At 45.8% G+C, this 22,116-nt stretch overlaps 1 protein-coding gene across 2 annotated transcripts; it reads right to left on the reverse strand.

Annotated features, from left to right (window-relative positions):
* Positions 1-11,685: 11,685 nt before the first annotated feature.
* Positions 11,686-13,546, reverse strand: LOC132890025 (uncharacterized). Of its 2 annotated transcripts, XM_060926824.1 has the most exons (6): positions 13,415-13,546; positions 12,838-13,218; positions 12,536-12,652; positions 12,343-12,438; positions 12,223-12,266; positions 11,686-11,890 (listed from the first exon to the last, which is right to left on the reverse strand). In XM_060926824.1, exons 1-6 carry the CDS (start codon positions 13,455-13,457, stop codon positions 11,744-11,746), a joined length of 828 nt encoding a protein of 275 aa, XP_060782807.1. In that variant the 5' UTR covers positions 13,458-13,546; the 3' UTR covers positions 11,686-11,743. The 2 variants fall into 2 exon arrangements, 1 of the variants encoding a protein (XP_060782807.1); XR_009655135.1 differs by lacking the exons at positions 12,536-12,652; positions 12,838-13,218; positions 13,415-13,546 and having other exon boundaries at positions 11,802-11,890; positions 12,229-12,473.
* Positions 13,547-22,116: the final 8,570 nt, after the last annotated feature.

Consider the following 22,116-nt stretch of genomic DNA (forward strand, 5'->3'; position numbering starts at 1 on the left):
ATTATATTTCTAATTTATTTCATTTAATGTATTAAAGAGTTCTGTTTTAAGATTTACTTTTCAGAAGTGAAATTTATTCCATGTGTGGTGAATTTTCTCTTGTGCACTGATTCGGATTGTGAGATTCGATCTGAGGACTAAAACCTAATGTATTTGTCTGAGCCTGTTAGGGGTTGCCATACATTTTTTTTTTATCTGCATGTTTGATTTGGTGTCAGTTTTACACCGGATGCCCTTCCTAATAGAGGTCTGTGCGGGTCGGATTTTTCAGTCCCGCTCCCGCCCGCGCCCGCATTGTGTAGTCCCACTCCCGCCCGCGCCAGCAAAGAATTATGATTTTCAGTCCCGCTCCCGCCCGCGCCCACAAAAAAATTATGATTTTCAGTCCTGCTCCCGCCCGCGCCTGCCATATTTTGTCCCGCTCCCGCCCGCAAATCCCGCATGATGCAGACGTTCGCGTTATTTCTCAGGAAAGTTCTTGTCTTGACACAGCATGATGGTGCCCCGCCCGCTACTTTGAGTGGATTTGAGCATAAATATCTACCGTACAGCTCACGTTTGTTATTGTTTACCTTGTTTCTGAATTCAGCATGTAGTATCTCTAATAATAATAATTAGCACTGTCTAACAGTTAAAATATTTAATCGCAAATCGCACATTTTTATCACATGAGAAACCATTGTAATTCTCTGATCAGCATAAAAAAGTGAATAGACTTGCTTTGTACCATTTTTTTTATTGCAAAGCAGAGCCAGTAAAAGAAGTGAATTAATTTACTGCTTGAGTTAGTCTACAAATTTAATCAGAGAGACATGTTACACAGTGACGGTAGGCTTGACTCAATCCTATCCCAGAAATCCTTCCTGTAATATGCAAATTTGATTTGCCTCTGATTGGACAGCCAAATTTGCATATTACAGGAAGGATTTCTGGGATAGCATTGAGTCAAGCCTACCGTCACTGTGTAACCTGTCTCTCTGATTAAAGTTGTAGACTAACGTAACAAGTAAATCAATTCACTCATGGTTCTCTTGCTAGCTGGGTGTGAACTGCGAGGCATTAGAGTGATCAAAGAATTTCTCCTTAGGGTGATCAATGGCAAGTTTAAGATGCCATTTCTCACTCAATCTGGCAATCTGACTTTCTCTGCAAATTTAGGCATCTTAAAATGTTTTTATTTATGCCAAATAAAATATCCAGCAAAAATTATATATGATAGACATAAATTAATAATTTATAAATTTTATTTCAAGCACGTTTTTAGTTAGCGGGACTGCAGCTTATCACTGCTCCCACCCGCGCCGCATATGTGCACTTCCGGTCCTGCCCGCGCCCGCAATGAGCTTTCAAAATTTGTCCCACGCCACACTGCTTTGCGGCGGGTGCCGCGGGACTCCCGCGTGAGTGCAGGGCTCTACTTCCTAACACAACCCTGCGGGCTTGGGGCTGGCACTAAGTATGCCCTGGCTTGTGTGACCCCAGTGTCTGGGTATTTAACTTAATCTGGATGTCTTTGAACTGTTGGGGAAACCAGAGCACTCAGAAGAAACCCACACAGACACGGGGAGAACATGCAAACTCCACGCAGAAAAGTCTTCATCAGCTCTGAGGCTCAAACCCAGAACCTTCTTGCTGTGAGGCAACAGTGCTAACCACTACACCACCATGTGTGAAGTTCTTCACAGCGACCCACCAAACAATTTCTTCTTGGAGTTAACTTTGTGTATAATGATGTTTTGTGACAAAAAAATCGACACACTTGTACTTGACGTGTACTTTATATCTACAATGGGACATTTTTAAAAGAATTAAGCACATCATTATAAAATTAAATCCAAGTGCTTTTTTCAATCACAAGTGAACACAAGTTGGTGACAAATTTCATTTCCTGCTCTTGTGGTTAACTGCTCTGGCTGATGGTGTCTAAAATAAAACTCAACACTATCTTCATGTACATATAGTTTGTCAGGTTTTATATTCTAAACATTTATATATAACATACTGAAGGTTAAAGGATTTTGAGCAAACTATATTAATTCTTTTTTTGTTAAACTTCCAGAAATGAATTTCTTGAATTCGAACGTCAAAGTAATAACAGGTCTGAGTGAACAGCTGTGACTTTTTATTTTCAAGTGACTGATGGCGATGTTTTCAGAAACACAATGCTGCAGAGTCGCCGAGTCGCCGATCTGCACACTGAGCTCTTTATCAGGCTGATAAACTCCTGACTTGGTGAGGGATTGTGCAATATTAGGTCACTGAACTACAAACTGTGTACTGAAAGTGCTCATCTTCACCATACAACACTTTCTACTCGTACCAGTCTGAAATCTGTCCGACCCAATTTCACCAACATTTGAAACGTGGACACCAACTTAGACCATCATTATCACAACACTGCAATTTAATCTCTCTTGTACTCAAAGTACATCCAGGACTGCACTGTCAAACACAACACCAACACCATTTTACATTTGCTCAGTTTGACATGACAGTTATAAATCTTATATCGAGATGAAACACCTGAGAAGGTAGAAAGAGGTGTTCTCTCCTGCATCCTGGTGCTTATCTCATCTCATCTTATTATCTGTAGCCGCTTTATCCTGTTCTACAGGGTCGCAGGCAAGCTGGAGCCTATCCCAGCTGACTACGGGCGAAAGGCGGGGTACACCCTGGACAAGTCGCCAGGTCATCACAGGGCTGACACATAGACACAGACAACCATTCACACTCACATTCACACCTACGGTCAATTTAGAGTCACCAGTTAACCTAACCTGCATGTCTTTGGACTGTGGGGGAAACCGGAGCACCCAGAGGAAACCCACGCAGACAACATGCAAACTCCGCACAGAAAGGCCCTCGCCGGCCATGGGGCTCGAACCCGGACCTTCTTGCTGTGAGGCGACAGCGCTAACCACTACACCACCGTGCCGCCCAGTCCTGGTGCTTATAAAAACTGTAAATGTTTACAAAACAAGGAAATTAGTCTTATTCTTGAGTTCAGGTGACAGGAAACAGAACACTCTGAACAAACCATTTGGAGATGCTCATGCATCTGATCTCAAACGACCCAACAACACAACACACACAAGAAAGCCCAGCTCCACCTGTACCGTCTCAGAAAGCTGAAAAAGTCAGAGCTGTAATCAGTGTTTACCCCTTTATCAGGAATTGTAATATTCTTCAGTATTGGAAAACAAGAAGATGGAGAATAGTCAGAGTTTCTACCCATCCCAATCACAGACTCTTCTGCCTACGAGCTTGAGGTAAGAGATACTGCAGCATTTGAGCCACAACAACAGACTCTCGAACAGCTTCTTTCCTCAGGATGGAAACATCATAAATGTTTAGCTTTCAGGACTCAAAAGCAGTGTAGTAATCCCCGATGCGGGTGGAGCACAGAAGCACGGCAGGCAAGAGTTCATGTTCACACACACGCACTTTATTGAGCTTTTCACCTTTCTTTCTTTCTTTCTTTCTTTCTTTCTTTCTTTCTTTCTTTCTTTCACTCACTCACTCACTCACTCACGCACACATATGTTGTGGTCGGGGAGCGAATTCCTCTTCTCTCCTCTCCCCCTCCCTTTATACTCCATCCCTGCAACACACACACACACACACACACACACACACACACACACACACAAATTGACATCAGGTGTAATGACCTAGCCACTTACCTTCCCTGACCCCGCCCTCCATTCACAGACTGCTGCTTGGCCATGCCCCCGCTGCCACATACCCCCACCGCCCAACTCAGGCCGGGGAGTCATCCGGCCTGAAGCTGACACCCCCCCCCCCGACGGGACAGGAAGTCTGCCACCACCATCTGTGCCCCTGGCCTGTGGATCACCTTGAACTTAAATGGCTGGAGAGCGAGATACCAACAGGTGATCCGCGCATTGGCATCCTTCATTCGGTGGAGCCACTGGAGGGGCGCGTGGTCTGAACAGAGAGTGAAAGGGCGTCCCAGCAGGTAGTATCGGAGGGCAAGGATCGCCCACTTGATGGCGAGACACTCCTTTACAATTGTGCAATATTTGCTTTCGCGCACCAACAGCTTTCAGCTGATGTACAGCACCAGGCGCTCCTCACCCTCCACCTCCTGGGACAAAATGGCCCCCAGCCCCCTGTCCGATGCATCAGTCTGCAAAATAAAGAGGAGAGAGAAGTCAGGGGAGTGTAAAAGTGGCCCCCCACACAGTGCAGCTTTTACCTCAGAGAAGGCCTGTTGGCATTGCTCCGTCCACTGGACCGAATCTGGAGCCCCCTTTTTAGTGAGGTCGGTTAGCAGGCTGGTGACATCCAAATAGTTAGGTATAAACCTATGATAATAGCCAGCCAGCCCCAAGAACCGCCTCACCTCCTTTTTGGTCTTGGGCCTCGGGCAGGCCACAATCGCTGCAGTCTTGTTAATTTGGGGACGCACCTGCCCATGACCCAAGTGGAACCCCAGATACCATACTTCCACCCGCCCAATTGCACACTTTTTTGGGTTAGCTGTGAGGCCCGCTCGCCTCAGCGACTTTAGAACAGCCCTTAGTGTTCCAAGTGCCACGGCCAATCATGACTGTAGATTATTATGTCATCTAGATAGGCGGCCGCGTAGGCAGCATGAGGGTGGAGGACCCTGTCCATAAGCCACTGGAATGTAGCGGGGGCCCAAATAACCCAAAGGGGACCGTGACAAATTGGTGTAAACCAAACAGTGTGGAAAAGGCCATTTTCTCTCAGGATAGAGGAGTCAAGGGGATCTGCCAATATCCCTTGGTTAGATCCAGTGTTGTATAAAAGTGAGCAGCGCCTAACCAATCAAGCAACTCATCAATGCGAGGCATTGGGTACACGTCAAATTTAGACACCGAGTTGACCTGTCTATAGTCCACACAGAACCGGACCGACCCATCAGTCTTGGGAACCAGGACCACTGGGCTGCTCCAGTCACTGTGGGACTCCTCGATTATGCCCATTTTGAGCATGGCCTTGAGTTCATCCTGAACCACCTTTTTCTTGTGTTCGGGCAAGCAGTAAGGGCGGCTACATACTACCACCCCCGGGGGAGTTTCGATGTGGTGTTCTATGAGGTGGGTATGACCCGGAAGGGGCGAGAACACATTAGAAAATTCCTTCTGCAACTTGGCTACCTCCATGAGTTGGGTCAGCGAGAGGTGGTCTCCACAAGGGACCAGAGTGGCCTGAGATGTTATCTTTTTTACCTCCGGCCCCAGCTCTGCCTTCTCTGGGACTACCGACGCCAATGCCATGGGGACCCCCTCATTCCAGTGTTTTAAAAGGTTGAGGTGGTAGACTTGCAGTGCCCCACCCCTATCCATTCGCTTTACCTCATAGTCGATGTCTCCGACTCGCCGTCTGACCTCGAAGGGCCCTTGCCACTTGGCGACTAATTTAGAACTCAACGTGGGCAATAATACGAGTACTTTTTCTCCCGGCATGAATTCTCTAAGGCACGTGCCCCTGTCATACAGCCGGCTTTGATGTTCTCGTGCCTGCCGTAAATTCTCCTGGGTTAATTGTGTGAGGGTGTGGAGTTTTGCGCGCAGGTCAAGAACATACTGGATTTCATTTTTACTCTGTGAAGGTCCCTCCTCCCAATTTTCCTGCAGCACATCCAGAATGCCACACGGCTTACACCCATATAATAATTCAAAGGGAGAAAACCCTGTGGAGGCTTGCGGGACCTCTCATACTGCGAACAATAGGGGTTCGAGCCACTTATCCCAATTATGCGCATCTTCACTAACGAATTTCCGGATTATGTTTTTGAGTGTCTGGTTGAATCGCTCTACTAATCCATCCGTTTGTGGGTGATATACACTGGTGCGGATGGACTTAATCCCCAGTAACCCATACAGCTCGCGCAGTGTGCGTGACATAAACAAGGTGCCTTGGTCTGTCAGGATTTCTTTCGGAATCCTGACCCGGGAGATAATGCGGAAGAGCGCTTCCACAATACTGTGTTCTGAGATATTGTGGAGAGGCAATGCCTCTGGATATCGCGTTGCATAGTCCACTAGAACTAAAATAAAGCGATATCCCCATGCTGACTGATCTAATGGCCCGATGAGAGCCATCCCAATTCGCTCAAACAGGGTCTCGATTAGAGGAAGAGGGTGCAACGGCGATTTTGGAGTGGCCACGGGATTTACTAATTGGCATTCATGGCATGCTGTGCACCACCGAGGGACATCCCCGCGAATCCCTGGCCAATAGAACTGGGCCATTATTCAGGCTAGTGTTTTGTCTTGCCCCAAGTGTCCGGCCATGGGATTAAAGTGAGCCGCATGGAATACGAGTTCCCTATGGCTCTTTGGGATTAACAACTGGGTTACTCGTTCCTTAGTTTGAGTGTCCTGCATCACTCGGTACAATCTATCTTTAATAATGGCAAAATAGGGGAAGGTTGGTGCCGCACTTGACTGAAGAGTTTGACCATCGATTACTCTCACTTGGTCAAATGCATGCCGCAGAGTCTCGTCTCGTGACAGCTCTAACGGGAAATCCCCAAGGGACTCCCCGAGAGAGGGAGGAGGAGTGGGGTGCTCCTCACTCTGACACGGAGTTGATGCAGACGGCTCTGTGACAGCTTCTCCAGCCAATGCCACACCAGGATCTTCCCGTGACCTACTAGGGCAGGACCCACTACATGTTAAATACTCCATTAATTCTTTAAATCCCAGCCAATCAGTACCCAAGATCAACGAGTGGGTAAGGCGAGGATTAACCGCCGCCTTCATTTTATGCATTTAGCCCCGGAATAGAATCTGGATCGACACTAGAGGGTAATGGTGAACATCCCCGTGCACACACAACACCTTCACTGCTTGTGCTCCCCCCAATGCCTCACCTTGCACCAGGCATTGGTGAATTGAGGTCGGATTGCAACCGGAATCCATCAAAGCGTGATATGTATCCCCTTGAATACTCACCGGTACGCGATGCATTCCAGCCCGATCGGGGGCGGTTTCTGGCATGTCGGGGATCCAGATGACAACTCCCACCTCCCTTGCAGGGCTCTGACTCTGGAGATGCTCCGATTCCCTGCTGTGCCAACACACCGGCCCAGGCTTTCCCTCTGCACTGGTGTTATGGGTGTCACTCACCTGAGGGGGAGACAACACAGACAGAAGAGGGAGATGGGAGGACACCAAGGGTGCGACAGGCCGGCTGGGGAGGAGCCAGCCGCCGCCTCCGTGGCAGGGGAACAGGGTGGGGAGGGGGACAAGAGACGGGGGGGAAGAGAGAGAAGAGAATCGAGGGGAGACGCCTCATCTGCCTGCCATCAGAGCCGCCTCCAAATGGTCCTCCGCCAGCTCGATGGCTCGTTCCAGCAATGCCAGGCGGTGACACTGGACCCATTCCACCGTTCCTTCCAGAAGTTGAGAGATGAACTGCTCCAGTGCCACCAGATCAATGATCTCCTTGGGGTCGTGGTCTTCCGCCCTCAGCCACCGCCGGCAGGCATCCCGGAGATGCTGGCCAAATGCAAACGGCCAGCTGACCTCCTCCAGTGTCAGCGTCCGGAAGCGCTGATGGTGTTGCTCCGGGGAGCGGCCGAGCCACTGCAGGATGGCTTTCCTTAGGTCCACATAGACCAACCAGCTGTCAGCAGGGAGCTGCTGCGCTGCAAGCTGTGCCTCACCAGTCAGGAGCAGGAGGAGGCGCGCCGCGTGCTGCTCCAGCGGCCACCCCCACGCCTCGGCTGCTTGCTCAAAGAGAGCGAGGAACGCTTCCGGATCGTCCTGTGGTCCCATCTTCCTGAGGGTGGTGGCAGCGGTGGCCAGCAGCCTTGCTGACATAAGCCGGTGCCGGAACGCCTGGCGAGCTTCCTGCTGGGCCAGCATCAAGGCTTCGAAGCGCTGCTGCTGCTCCTTCCGGAGGGTGATCAGCTCTTGATGCTGGTTCTGCTGGGTGGTAGCGAGGGCAAGGATGAGCTCTTTGAACAGGGAGGACTCCATGAGGTGGTTCCCTTCTGTGCATCCCGGGTTCTGGCACCACTGTAGTAATCCCCGATGTGGGTGGAGCACAGAAGCATGGCAGGCGAGAGTTCGTGTTCACACACACGGACTTTATTGAGCTTTTCAGCTTTCTTTCTTTCTTTCTTTCACTCACTCACGCACACGTGTTGTGGTCGGGGAGCGAATTCCTCTTCTCTCCTCTCCCCCTCCCTTTATACTCCATCCCTGCAACAAACACACACACACACAAATTGACATCAGGTGTAATGACCTAGCCACTTACCTTCCCTGACCCCGCCCTCCATTCACAGACTGCTGCTTGGCCACGCCCCAGCTGCCACAAGCAGATTCACCACTCGGCTTCTTTACATGAGGTGTTGGAAAACCAGCACCATTGAAAATGCTCATTTTATACCTTTAGACATTTTGTAAGAAATCAACAAGGACACAACAAATTAATATCCTGGACTCTACAATAAGGGGGGAGTTGCTACCTAAGGTGGAGGAGTTTAAGTATCTCGGGGTTTTGTTCACGAGTGAGGGTAAGGGGGAGCGGGAGTTGGACAGATGGATCGGGGCAGCGTCAGCAGTGATGCAGACACTAAACCAGTCTGTGGTAGTAAAGAGAGAGCTGAGCCAAAAGGCAAAGCTCTCAATTTACTGGTCCATCTATGTTCCCACTCTCACCTATGGTCACAAGCTATGGGTAGTGACCGAAAGAATGAAACTGCGGATACAAGCGGTTGAAATCAGTTTTGTCCACAGGGTGGCTGGGCTGTCCCTTAGAGACAGGGTGAGAAGCTTGGTCATTCAGGAGAGACTCAGAGTAGAATCGCTGCTCCACATCAAAAGGAGTCAGTTGAGGTGTTCGGGCACCTTGTAAGGATGCCCCCTGGACACCTCCCAAGGGAGATTTTCTGGGCATGCTCCATCAGGAGGAGACCTCAGGGCAGACCCAGGACACGCTGGAGAGATTACATTTCTCAGCTGGCCTGGGAATGCCTCGGTATTCCCCCCGGAAGAGCTGGTGGAGGTGGCTGGGGAGAGGGAAGTCTGGACTGCTCTGCTTAGGCTGCTACCCCTGCGACCTGGGCCCAGATAAGCTGCAGAAGATGGATGGATGGAAGGATGGATGGATTCTACAACAAATGATTATGAATCACTTTCAGGAAGGATCCATCTTGCTTGTTTGATGCTTCACTTCACTTTTCTTCATGTAAAATGTGTTTGAAGAGGTTTTACTCAACACTCAGTGATAAAGAAAAACTACGTTGGTATTTCTGGGCACCACATTCACAGCACCTGATTTTCAGTGTAATTTCACTCGAACCCGGAAACATAAGCAGCACAGAGGTGCATGAATAAACAAGCCCCGCCCCCAGGGAATGGACTCAGTCACAGTCCTTGACTTCGATTTAAGGCAAACACACATCATTTTTATAAACGCGCCAGTAATGGAACATAACTTTTGTTTAAACTCAGAACTTTTCTGATAATGTTGAAGATTTGTGTTACGTTTTCAATTAAATTGTGAATACATTTATTTTGTCCTGAGCAAAACTCAGAGTCAGACAGATAACACCATAAAATCCACACTGCCGGCCACTGGGATCGAACCCAGAACATTCTTGCTGTGACATGACAGTGCTAACCACTACACCATCGTGCATTTTTTTTATTTATTTATTTCCAGACTTGTGTGCCTTCTGCAAAATACAGACTTAAAAAAGAAAACAGACAACAAAAACTTCTGTACAAATCACAACAGGAGTGTATCACATTTATTAAATGTGTGAAGTGATGAAAGTCATATACAGATTTGCATTTTTTATCTAAGTGATTTGTGAATAAACATTTTGAAGGAATAAAAACAATAATAAAAATAAGAAGGAGCAGAAGGAGCCTCTGAAAATCCATGAGCTTGAGTTTGACCTTTCAGGGTCACTCAAGGTCAAAGATCATGGTGCCAGCCAAATGAACAGCCATATGGGAGTTCCTATATGCTCATAATAGTAAACATCTGTCTAACGGCAACTGTCTTGGAGTTATAATGGAAAATGTTATTTTGAACAAAAGGTTGACCTTTCCAGTGACCTTGACCTTCACCTTGACCTGATGAACCCCAAAATTTAATCAGGTAATCTACGGATCATAGCGCACCTACTCTGAAAATTTGAAGTCAGTCGATGCAACTGTCTGGACACTAGATAGCTAACAGACAAACACACAAACAAACCGCACTGATTACAATACCTCACTCCGCCTACTCCGTCGTGGGCGGGGTAACAATGCTTGGTCACTCATTGGTTCCTGATTATCCAATGACAATGAAGTTATGACCTGTAACTTGCTCTCAGAAAGTTTCAGCCATCACACAAGACAAGCATGGCTCACCATGTGGACAGGAGGAGGAGCCAAGCACCTTTCTCATCTTTCAATATTAATGTATGTCTATGGTAGTGTAATATATTTGCCCTAAATATAATCTTAATCTTATCAAGTGACTGTATTTAAAGTTAACTTGAATATATTTCAAAGCTCTAAAGCACAGGATTTAAGTTTAATGTCCATCACAATGGACTTCAGGTGCTGAAAGACAACAGCAGGAGCTTGATGATTTAGTGTTCGTATACCAGGCTGTGAATTTCTGGAAGCTTTTCAGAGCTAAAATGTAGTTTGACAATATATTAATCATCATCAAAGTATTTTTTTTTAATGATGCACTTTTAGAGTATAAAATCACAGACTTTCTTGAACTTCTGATAAATGGAGAACTGTCCGATCTTGACTGCTTGGATTCAGGAAATGAGGCAGATGAGACCAGGAGTAAGGGAGTAAAGTGAGTAAAAGATGATGTTTTATTGGTTTCAGAGAGGGACAATGACAATGGAGAGGTTTCACTGTCATTGAATGGCAAAAGAATTTGAGGTAGCAGCTGAGGTTGAGGTAGAAGACAGTGTAGGGACAGAGGAGCATGAGGATCTAACAGTTACCAGGAAGGAAGAGATTGGTGACGAATGCAACATTCAGCTGTGCTTTGTACAAAACCGAAATTGTTTCAATGCATAAGTAATATAATATAATATAATATAATATAATATAATATAATATAATATAATATAATATAATATAATATAATATAATATAATATTTAAATAATTATAAATGAAAATAATATTAAATGTTCCTTAAATAATATGCCAATTTGTTCTGAAGGTTTCTTGATATTTTATGTTCATTTAGTCCTGGTGTCCATTGTAATGGATAAGAAAAAAAAATTTTAAAAATATGAGTTGGCAAAAAATAAATATTCGGACTTCATTTCTACATTGAAGAAAAGTAAAATCAGCTGTGGAAACATTTTCTTGCTCAGTAGAAAAAAATAAAGTCTGAAGGGGATAAAGAACGTTTAGCGACAGTGAATAAAAATATCATGATTACAGGCAAATTTATTTAATATGTATTATTATGCAATTATTGTGAACAAATTTAAATATTATCAGCTTTTGTTGTTGCTGATGTTGTTTTTTCTTTTCTTTTTGTACTTTCACCAAATACAGTCATTTTGCTTCTAGAAATCCGTTCATCAGTCAGCAGATCAATTATCTGTCCAGCTGAAACAAGCAAAAATATTTAACAATAGTTTAATAATCTTTGAGTGATTAAAAGCTTGTCATGAAAAATATGGAATAAATTAATACACAGTCGAGATATTTAACCTGCTAAAACATTTTCACTGCTTCTGCCGTGTGTTTCTCCATTTATTATGAATCATTTATGTTACAGCGTGCAGTTTTCTTCACATCAGCGTACACACACTCATCTGATGAACCAGATTTCTTTGTTTCAGCTTTGGGTTTCCTCTTAGAGAAATGCACAGCTGCATAATTCAGTGTTTCAGCTTCAGATTCCTTTAAAAATATTAAGAATAAAGCAAAAACAAAATAAGAATTTCAGCTCACAGTAAAAACCAGACAATCTGTGGAACTGCACGATACACACTCACTACACAGTTAATGTTCATCAACATTAAACATAAAAGCTGGGGATTGTTGTGAAATCTGATCAAACTGACTGTATAAATGACCGAGAACATTATCAGGAAAAATATCTGAATGGAGCAACATTTCACATGTAGACTAATGAGTAAATAAAGGAGACATAGTGATATCTACATTAAAAACAACATGATTAAAGTGTAGAGTATATAATAGAATAAAATCCAGTGCTATTTTTATTGCACACGTACCTGATTCATTCCTGGAGAATTTTCTACAGAAGCGTTTACTATTAATACAGAAACACACATTAGTGTCTTTGATAGGAATAAAAGTCACTGGAATTTTTATCTGATCACAGAAACACTTACTTTTATCCCATTTTCTTCTCCTCAGTATGAAATAAATGAGACAGAAAATCAGAAGTGCACACAAACCCAAAGCCGTTCCCAAACCGAGCACTGAGGAGTGGAGAGATCTGGTCACTTCTGAGAATGTTATTTCACTATATTATGAATTAAGGATGATTAATTAATAGTGAATTATCAGGCATCTGACCTGTTTTCTCTTGTGTGTTCATGTTAGTGCTGTTTCCATGCAGTGTTGGTTCACAGCCCACTGAATTATCACCCAGAGCTGGTTTAGATGTTTCTGATTCAATAGTAACATGTTCACCTGGAAACATTTATCATCATTCACTGACTAAAAGTCTGTAACTCAGTGTAGTTGAAGAAGAAAACACAGTGAACATTTCACTACTTCAGGATCATTTATCTTCCAGGTTAAACATGTTAATGATAATAAGGAAAAATATCACGACATTAAACCAGGAGTTTAAGAAAGTTTCGTGGAAATCCTACCTTTAATTTTTAAATAAGTTCCATCTGCAAACACAAGGTTGGGTCTCGTCAGTGCACAGTAGTACATGGCTTCATCAGACTGAAAGGTGTTTAAAAATGTAATATTGAAGCAGTTTGAAGATCTTTCTATTTGGAAACGTGACTTTTGGGATTCATTGTAAAATGTTTCTCCCCCACTTTTATACACCGTGACTATAATCTGAGGTTTTTGTCTGTTTGGTTGCTTAAACCAGGCAATAATCCCATATACATTTTCAGAAATACAACACTGCAGAGTCGCCGAGTCTCCGATATCCACACTGAGCTCTTTATCAGGCTGATAAACTCCTGACTCTGTGAGGGATTGTGCAGTAACCCAGCATCTACCAGGTTGGAGTGGATCTAGAAAAAAAACACATTAATTAAGTAATGAATACATTTCTTAAACCAATCTGTATAAACTGTTATTAAAAATCACATCAGGAGATCCTTCAACATAAACAGCTTTACAAAGTGGTTGAGAGTAATAAGCTCAATACACTTTATTTTTTTTTAAATCTATGAAACTAGATGTGAATAATTGACTCATATTACTTACACATGGTGCTGAAGATCAAAATTAAAATCCACAAACAAGTCATTTTTCATTTCTTCGTACTTCTACAGTGTTTGTATCTCATTTATGAACAGAATATGAATGCACTTGAAGCAGGGTTTGGATTTATATTTATACTCCAGGCGCTCTGTACTGAACACGCCCCAGAATATGACATGATTGGGTGTAATAACAAAAAAGACATGATCAGTGAGCACATGATATTCTGATCTGCCTACATCGACCCCACATTGTTCCATATTTGTGTTTTGGTGTTGCACAGTGAGGTCTTGATGAAGACGTTCTGACTGAATGGAAAATGTGGTTTACTCATACACTCTCGTGCACCTACACCAATGCCTTATTGTTTATTTTAGTCGCCTTCTTAATTTAACTTGTATGAACAAAATTTCAAATCAGTAAATGTACATGCTGTAAAAGTGAATGAACTCGTAACAGATTTGACCCGATACACACTATAGTGACCATCCTGGAACATGGGCGTGTCAGTGTTGTGTTCTACTGAGATATGAAGCACAAACGTAACCTCAAGGTCTGATCAACAACACTGACCACCTGCTTTATTTATTTATATATTTATTTATTTATTTATTCATTCATTCAATCTGTTCAGGTGCACAAAATACTGACACTGTATTGTGTTGTGTTGGGGGCGGCACGGTGGTGTAGTGGTTAGCACTGTCGCCTCACAGCAAGAAGGTTCTGGTCTCGAGCCCATTGGCCAATGGACGCCTTTCTGTGTGGAGTTTGCATGTTCTCCCCGTGTCCGCGTGGGTTTCCTCCGGGTGCTCCGGTTTCCCCCACAGTCCAAAGACATGCAGGTTAGGTTAACTGGTGACTCTAAATTGAGCGTAGGTGTGAATGTGAGTGTGAATGCTTGTTTGTCTCTGTGTATCAACCCTGCGATGATCTGGCGACTTGTCCAGGGTGTACCCCGCCTCTCGCCCATAGTCAGCTGGGATAGGCTCCAGCTCACCTACAGTCCTGTATAGGATAAGCAGCTACAGATAATGGATGGATGGAGATAATTTTATTCCCTTCTGAGGTAAAGACTTCGGTCAGTAATAAATGTGAAATGCATGCAATTTTCAACTGACTGTAACAGGTGTTCCAGGGCCGTAATAATGTCACTGAACTTCAACAAGAGAGGGCAAAAGTACTCAACACAACAAACAAACAAACAAACAAACAAACAAAAAAACTCTTTGGACATTCACTGTAAAAAATATGAACCTGTATCAAAAATACTTCTATCTATTTAATATATATCCATAATTTCAGTTTGTGAGTTGTGTGAAATTATATTATTATTAGAAGACAAGAAGAAGGCTTTATTTATCGCACGTACACTCAAGCACAGACTTAAGCACAGTGAAATTCCTCCTCTACATTTAACCCGTCTGAAGCAGTGAACACACACACACACACAAGTGAGCAGTGAGCACACACACATACCCAGAGCAGTGAGCAGCAATGCTACAGTGCCTGGGGAACAGTTGGGGGTTCGGTGCCTTGCTCATGGGCACTTCAGCCCAACCTCAGGCCCTGGCTGCCCCATGTTAACCTCATCACATATGCATATCTGCCAACCTTGGAAAAAAATTTTGAGTAGCAACTTATCGCGGCAGTGCGGAGCAGCACGGCGCGAGGTCAGGCATATTTGCTGATCAGTATTGATTGTTCACATGCTCACTCATTACAATGTATTACTAAGCACAGAGTTCCCACTCACCACCATATCTAGTTATTCAACATACAAGTAGACTATGAAGAAAACAAGAACTCTTTTAATGAAAAGGCATGAATATATTTCCAATGCCCCCTCCTAGAACTGCCAACTTATTGTGGTGGAGGGGTTTGTGTGCTTGAATGATCCTAGGAGCTATGTTGTCGGGGGCATTATGCCCCTGTCAGGGTTTCCCAAGGCAGACAGGTCCTAGGTGACAGGCCAGACCAAGAGCAGTTCACCAAAACCCCTATGGAGAAAAAAACGAGGACCGTGACATCACCCGGTATGACGCAGCCGGGGCCCCACCCTGGAGCCAGGCCCAGGGTTGGGGCTCGTATGCAAGCGCTTGGTGGCCAGGCCTTTGCCCATGGGGCCCGGCCGGGCTCAGCCCGAAGAGGTGACGTGGGCCCGACCTCCTGTGGGTTCACCACCCACAGAGGTAGCAGTAGGGGACTGGTGTAGTGTGGATTGGGTGGCAGTCGAAGGCAGGGGCCTCGACGACCTGATCCCTGGACACAGCGGTTGACTGTTGGGACATGGAATGTCACTTCACTGGGGGGGAAAGAGCCTGAGCTTGTGCGGGAGGTTGAGAGGTACCGGCTAGAGATAGTCGGGCTCACCTCCATGCACAGCTTGGGCTCTGGAACCCAGCTCCTCGAGAGGGGCCGGACTCTCCACTTCTCTGGAGTCACCCGTGGTGAGTGGCGGCGGGCTGGTGTGGGCTTGCTTATAGCTCCCCAGCTCAGCCGCCATGTGTTGGAGTTTACCCCAGTGAACGAGAGGGTCGCCTCTCTGCACCTTCGGATTGGGGAGAGGGCTCTTGCTGTTGTTTGTGCCTACGGGCCAAATAGCAGTATAGAGTATCCGGCCTTCTTGGAGTCCCTGGGAGAGGTACTGAGGGGTACTCAGACTGGGGACTCCATTGTGCTACTGGGGGACTTCAATGCTCACGTGGGCGATGACAGTGACACCTGGAGGGGCATGGTTGGGAGGAACGGCCTCCCCGATCTTAACCCGAGTGGTTTTTTGTTATTGGACTTCTGTGCTAGTCACGGTTTGTCCATAACGAACACCATGTTCGAGCATAGGGGTGTCCATAAGTGCACGTGGCACCAGGACACCTTAGGTCGGAGGTCGATGATAGACTTTGTAGTCGTTTCATCTGATCTCCGGCCCTATGTCTTGGACACTCGGGTGAAGAGAGGGGCTGAGCTGTCAACTGATCACCACCTGGTGGTGAGTTGGATCCGCTGGTGGAGGAGGAAGCTGGACAGACCTGGCAGGCCCAAACGTATGGTGAGGGTCTGCTGGGAACGTCTGGCTGAGCACTCTGTTGGGGAGGTCTTTAACTCCCACCTCCAGGAGAGCTTTTCCCAGCTTCTGAGGGAGGCGGGGGCCATTGAGTCTGAGTGGACCATGTTCTCTACCTCCATTGTGGATGCAGTTGTTCGGAGCTGAGGCCGCAAGGTCCCTGGTGCCTGTCGTGGCGGCAATTCCCGAACCCGGTGGTGGACACCAGAAGTAAAGGATGCCGTCAAGCTGAAGAAGGAGTCCTATCGGGCCATGTTGACCTCCAGGACTCCTGAGGCAGCTGACAGGTATCGGCAGGCCAGGCGTGCTGCAGCTCGGGCAGTTGCGGAGGCAAAAACTCGGAACTGGGAGGAGTTCGGGGAGGCCATGGAGAAGGACTATCGCTCGGTCTCGAAGAAATTCTGGCAAACCATCTGGCGCCTCAGGAGGGGGAAGCAGTACTCTGCCAACACTGTTTACAGTACAGGTGGGGAGCTGTTGACCTCGACTGGGGACATTGTCGGGCGGTGGAAGGAATACTTTGAGGATCTCCTCAATCCCACCGTCATGTCTTCCACTGAGGAGACTGAGGCTGATGACTCAGAGGTGGACTCGTCCATTACCCAAGCCGAAGTCACTGAGGTGGTTTGCAAGCTCCTCGGTGGCAAGGCACCGGGGGTGGATGAGATCCGCCCTGAGTATCTCAAGTCTCTGGATGTTGTGGGGCTGTCTTGGTTGACCCGCCTCTGCAACATCGCGTGGCGGTCAGGGACAGTGCCTCTGGAGTGGCAGACTGGGGTGGTGGTCCCTCTTTTTAAGAAAGGGGACCGGAGAGTGTGCTCCAATTATAGGGGAATCACACTTCTCAGCCTCCCAGGGAAGGTTTACTCCAGGGTACTGGAGAGGAGAATTCGACCAATAGTCAAACCTCGGATCCAAGAGGAACAATGCGGTTTTCGTCCTGGTCGCGGAACACTGGACCAGCTCTATACCCTTCATAGGGTGCTCGAGGGTTCATGGGAGTTTGCCCAACCAGTCCACATGTGCTTTGTGGATCTGGAGAAGGCATTCGACCATGTCCCCCATGGTATTCTGTGGGGGGTGCTTCGGGAGTATGGGGTTCGGGGCTCTTTGCTAAGGGCTGTCCGGTCCCTGTACGAACGGAGCAGGAGTCTGGTTCGCATTGCCGGCAGTAAGTCAGACCTGTTCCCAGTGCATGTTGGACTCCGGCAGGGCTGCCCTTTGTCACCGGTTCTGTTCATAATTTTTATGGACAGAATTTCTAGGCGCAGCCAGGGGCCAGAAGGAATCCTGTTTGGGAACCACAGGATTTCATCTCTGCTTTTTGCAGATGATGTTGTCCTGTTGGCTTCTTCAAACCAGGACCTTCAACATGCACTGGGGCAGTTTGCAGTCAAGTGTGAAGTGGCTGGGATGAGAATCAGCACCTCCAAGTCTGAGGCCATGGTTCTTGACCAGAAAAGGGTGGCTTGCCCTCTCCAGGTTGGTGGAGAAGTCCTGCCTCAAGTGGAGGAGTTTAAGTATCTCGGGATCTTGTTCACGAGTGAGGGAAGGATGGAGCGTGAGATCGACAGGCGGATCGGTGCAGCCTCCGCAGTGATGCGGTCGCTTTACCGGTCCGTCGTGGTGAAGAAGGAGCTGAGCCAAAAGGCAAAGCTCTCAATTTACCAGTCGATCTACGTTCCGACTCTCACCTATGGTCATGAGCTTTGGGTAATGACCGAAAGAACAAGATCGCGGATACAAGCGGCCTAAATGAGTTTCCTTCGCAGGTTGGCTGGGCGCTCCCTTAGAGATAGGGTGAGAAGCACAGTCACTCGGGAGGAGCTCGGAGTAGAGCCGCTGCTCCTCCACATCAAGAGGAATCAGCTGAAGTGGCTCGGGCATCTTTTTCAGATGCCTCCTGGACGCCTCCCTGAGGAGGTGTTCCAGGCATGTCCCCCCAGGAGGAGGCCCCGGGGAAGACCCAGGACACGCTGGAGGGACTATGTCTCTCGGCTGGCCTGGGAACGCCTCGGTGTTCTTCCCGAGGAGCTGGCCGAGGTGTCTGGGGAAAGGGAAGTTTGGGCTTCCATGCTTAGACTGCTGCCTCCATGACCCGGTCCCGGATAAAGTGGAAGAAGACGAGACCAGACGAGACGAGATTTCCAATGCTTTCACCAAGACATTTGGCACAAGGTAACTAAAAATCCCCCAAAATAAGTCTCTTAAACAGACCTTAAACTTAAAGATAAGGGATAAATGTACTGCCTTTGGCATATTGTGTCTTAATTACATTGGACATTATAAAACAACAAAGAATCCCAAATAGCATGCCATGCCCCTTTGACATTTAACATTATACTGTATAAATAACAGAAAAAACAAAGGGCTTTCTATGTCTTTTAAACAGACTTTAGATTTGATAAATAACTGAAAACTGCTATGTCCCTTGGACAGATATTAAACAACATATTAAGTAACTGAAATAATATTAAATAACTGAAAATCTCAAAAGGCATGGTATTTTCCTTCACCATAACCTTGTTACTGTAGGTCCTTTTAACCAAATATATTCGACTGATAATGAGATGCTGTTCTCAGTCATTCATCACTCCTAGTAGCTGTAGCTCTTTTTCTTGATAGTTTTTCCTCATAGCTTGCTGACTTGGCTTTTCTGAGGAGAGCATCACTGAAGTTTTCCATGTGACAAACAGTCCCCTTTGCAGCCAAGCTCACCTTTCTTGCCACCAAAGCACTTACATCAGTGCCCATGCTAGCTCTTTACTGGGTCTTGTTTTTGCCTACAAGACTAAAAATCCTCTCACAATCAGCATTGCTGTGGAAAATTGTCAAAATTCCAAGCATGACTGCTGAAAGGTTGGAGAAGACTGGCAGACACCCCCTTTTCAACTGGCCAATGTCTCTCCAGGCCTCATCAATGCACTTCCTGAGGATGCTGTCCTCAAGCCTGGTAGTTTGATATATCCGGAACTCATCCTCTACTTGATCCACAGTGACCTTTTCAGGCAGAACAGAAGGAAAGCAGCTGATGAAAAACTTTAGAGAAAGGAATTTCACAGCCTGCCTCTTCTCTATGTCTGCCACAACAGCATGCATAAGCAGCACATCCCCAGATGGAAATTTGGAAATCATGTAGTCTGCTGCAGACAAAAAGAACCTCCTGACATCTCTGTAGAATGGCCTCAGTTCTAGGTTGCCCTGGCTTTGGATGAAGGTGTTGGTGTCATGGCCAATTGAGAGTTTCTCATCAGGGAGCTGCATTTCCCTTGTGATGGTTGGTCTGATACCTGTAGAAATTTCATTTATAATGGTAATCACAACCTCAGGTTTACAGAATGAAAGCAATATATTTTGCAGTTGCAGTTCCAAATGTTGGAAGCAGGATATGTATGCATGGCTCCTCTTTCTGAAGCATCTTGTTGCCAGTATCAAAAATAGGTATGGCCCTCTGCAGAAAAAGTGCATAGACCTTTGACATAGGGTTGGTGAGGAACTTAAGCACCTTTTCAGGTTTTGTCAGATCCCTTTTCTCTTCATTCTTGGTTCTTTCAGACTTTGATTTTTCTTTTGCACCTCTCTTTCCAACTTCATTTTGCTTGAAGAGGAAAGTTGTCAAGTCAAACTGTGGAGCAGTATGTACAGGAGCTTTAACCTCTGGTTTACTAAGTGGTGTTGCTTTTGACTTCTTGGCAGGACCAGGAGAGGGTATGGGCAGCTTAGGTAGGCTGGAAGACAACAGCTTGTGCTGCACTGTAGCAGGATAACTGGTTGAAGATGTGGCTTTGGGCATCTGGGCAGGACCAGGAGAGGATGTGGGCAGCTTAGGTAGGCTGAAAGAGAAGAGCTTGGGCTGCACTGTAGCAGGATAACTGGTAGAGGCTGTGGCTTTGGATTTTTTAACAGGACCAGCAGCAGACTTTGGCATGCTGGAGGTCTTCTTCCCTGCTTTCACCTCATTTTCAAAGAAAACTGTGAGAGCATCCCACTGTTGCAAAAGACGGTTCACACACTGCCCCAGGGAGAGCCATCTGGTTGAAGCCATCTTGAGTATCTTCCTCACCTCTGTATTACACATGACCTGAACATCACGCAGATTTGACTTCCAGGATGGTAAATGATGATGAGGAAGTCTTCCACATTCACACCAAGCACCCTGGATGCCTTTTCCGCAGCTAGGTGTATGAGGTGGCAGGGACAACCAAGTAAATAGATGTGTGGATGCTGTGCTTTCAAAAAAGCTGCTACACCTTTCCCCAAACCTTGCATGACCGCAGCATTGTCAGCTGCAAAGCTGATGCAATTTGACCATGGTATGCATCTTTGTTTTAACTCTCCATCAAGTAGATCAAATATTGCTCTCCCTGTACAGTAGATTCTCTAGATTCACAGATCTTAAGTATCATACTGACGACCCTCCCAAGACTGGCATCAAAAATCCTAACTACAATTGGGTACATCTTTATGTCATCCATGTCTGTGCTACCATCTGTGGCCAGGCTGAATGCAGACCTTTTCATAATTTCTGTGAGACACTCATCATTATGACTGGCCAATGTTCTCATTATGGAAGTTGTCTTCGTTCTACCGCAGCCATATTGTTTTGCTATCTCACTGTCAGGAAACATTTTCCTGAACAGTGGGCCGGCATGATCTGCCACAGCTAAAGCCATATTGTGCTCTGCTAAGTGCGTTGTATAAAGTGTTTCTGCTCGTATAGGCCTGAGGTCTTGGGATTGTAAGAAGAATGAATCTAATCTTGGCACTGAATCTGTGGCAGCTACTTTTTTTTGAATGTTTTTTACCCTCCACATGACGTCGGCAGTCTGCAAAATACACACACACACACTAAATCCTTTTTTCATAAATTTAGTTTTGACCATAAAAGAGATTCTGTTGCTCCTTGCTACACTTTGAACTAGGCTACACTAAACATCGAAAGTCAATATTCCAGAGCACCTATATAAATATATATTTTTCAATATTAATATTTAGTAAATGCAAACTGATAACCACACTTACAGAAAAATTTACTGAAAATAAATTATAAGCTACTCTGGCCTATCCAATAGCATAGGCTTTATAATATTCATATTCACTGACCTGGCCTAATTTGGAAAAAATAATGGCCTATGTATATAAATGCAAGCATTTCTATGTTAGCAATATTATTACCTGTATTTCCTTGATGGCTAATATCAAAATCATAATTGCACACTGTGCAAAATGCATGATTAGGCAGTTTAGAGGGGCGGAAGCATGGCCATTGATCTTGATACTTGGTTAGGAACTTCCGAGGGGCATAGACTCGCTTCTTTTTAGATTTGCTTCCCTCTCTGTCAGTATCCTCATCTGACGTCATGTGTATTATTAACTGCAAGGCACGCACATACACAAACAAACATCATCATCCACCACACGCACTTACGTGAAAACACTCCATGCGCTGCTCATTGAATCTCACTTGCACGAGTAGCCTAGTTCAGAAGATTTTAACGCGTCTATCGGTTGACTGGATGGAAACGTCAGTAGGCTACTATATTTTCACTTTAGGCTATGCAATATTTTTTGGATTGAGAAGCCTGGATCAAATATCAAAACAAGCTGGAACAAATATTTCCTTCAGATAAGGCGGAACACTGTG

Source organism: Neoarius graeffei, chromosome 8 (genome assembly GCF_027579695.1).
Source record: "Neoarius graeffei isolate fNeoGra1 chromosome 8, fNeoGra1.pri, whole genome shotgun sequence".
NCBI lineage: Eukaryota > Metazoa > Chordata > Actinopteri > Siluriformes > Ariidae > Neoarius > Neoarius graeffei.

Bases quoted from the DNA above. Each gene is read 5' to 3' on its own strand.
- LOC132890025 (XM_060926824.1), bottom strand. From the start codon at position 13,457: ATGACTTGTTTGTGGATTTTAATTTTGATCTTCAGCACCATGT. The intron at 13,219-13,414 runs GTAAGTAATATG...TTTTTTTTCTAG, and splicing joins TTTGATCTTCAGCACCATGT to ATCCACTCCAACCTGGTAGA. The intron at 12,439-12,535 runs GTCAGATGCCTG...TCCACTCCTCAG, and splicing joins GAACACACAAGAGAAAACAG to TGCTCGGTTTGGGAACGGCT.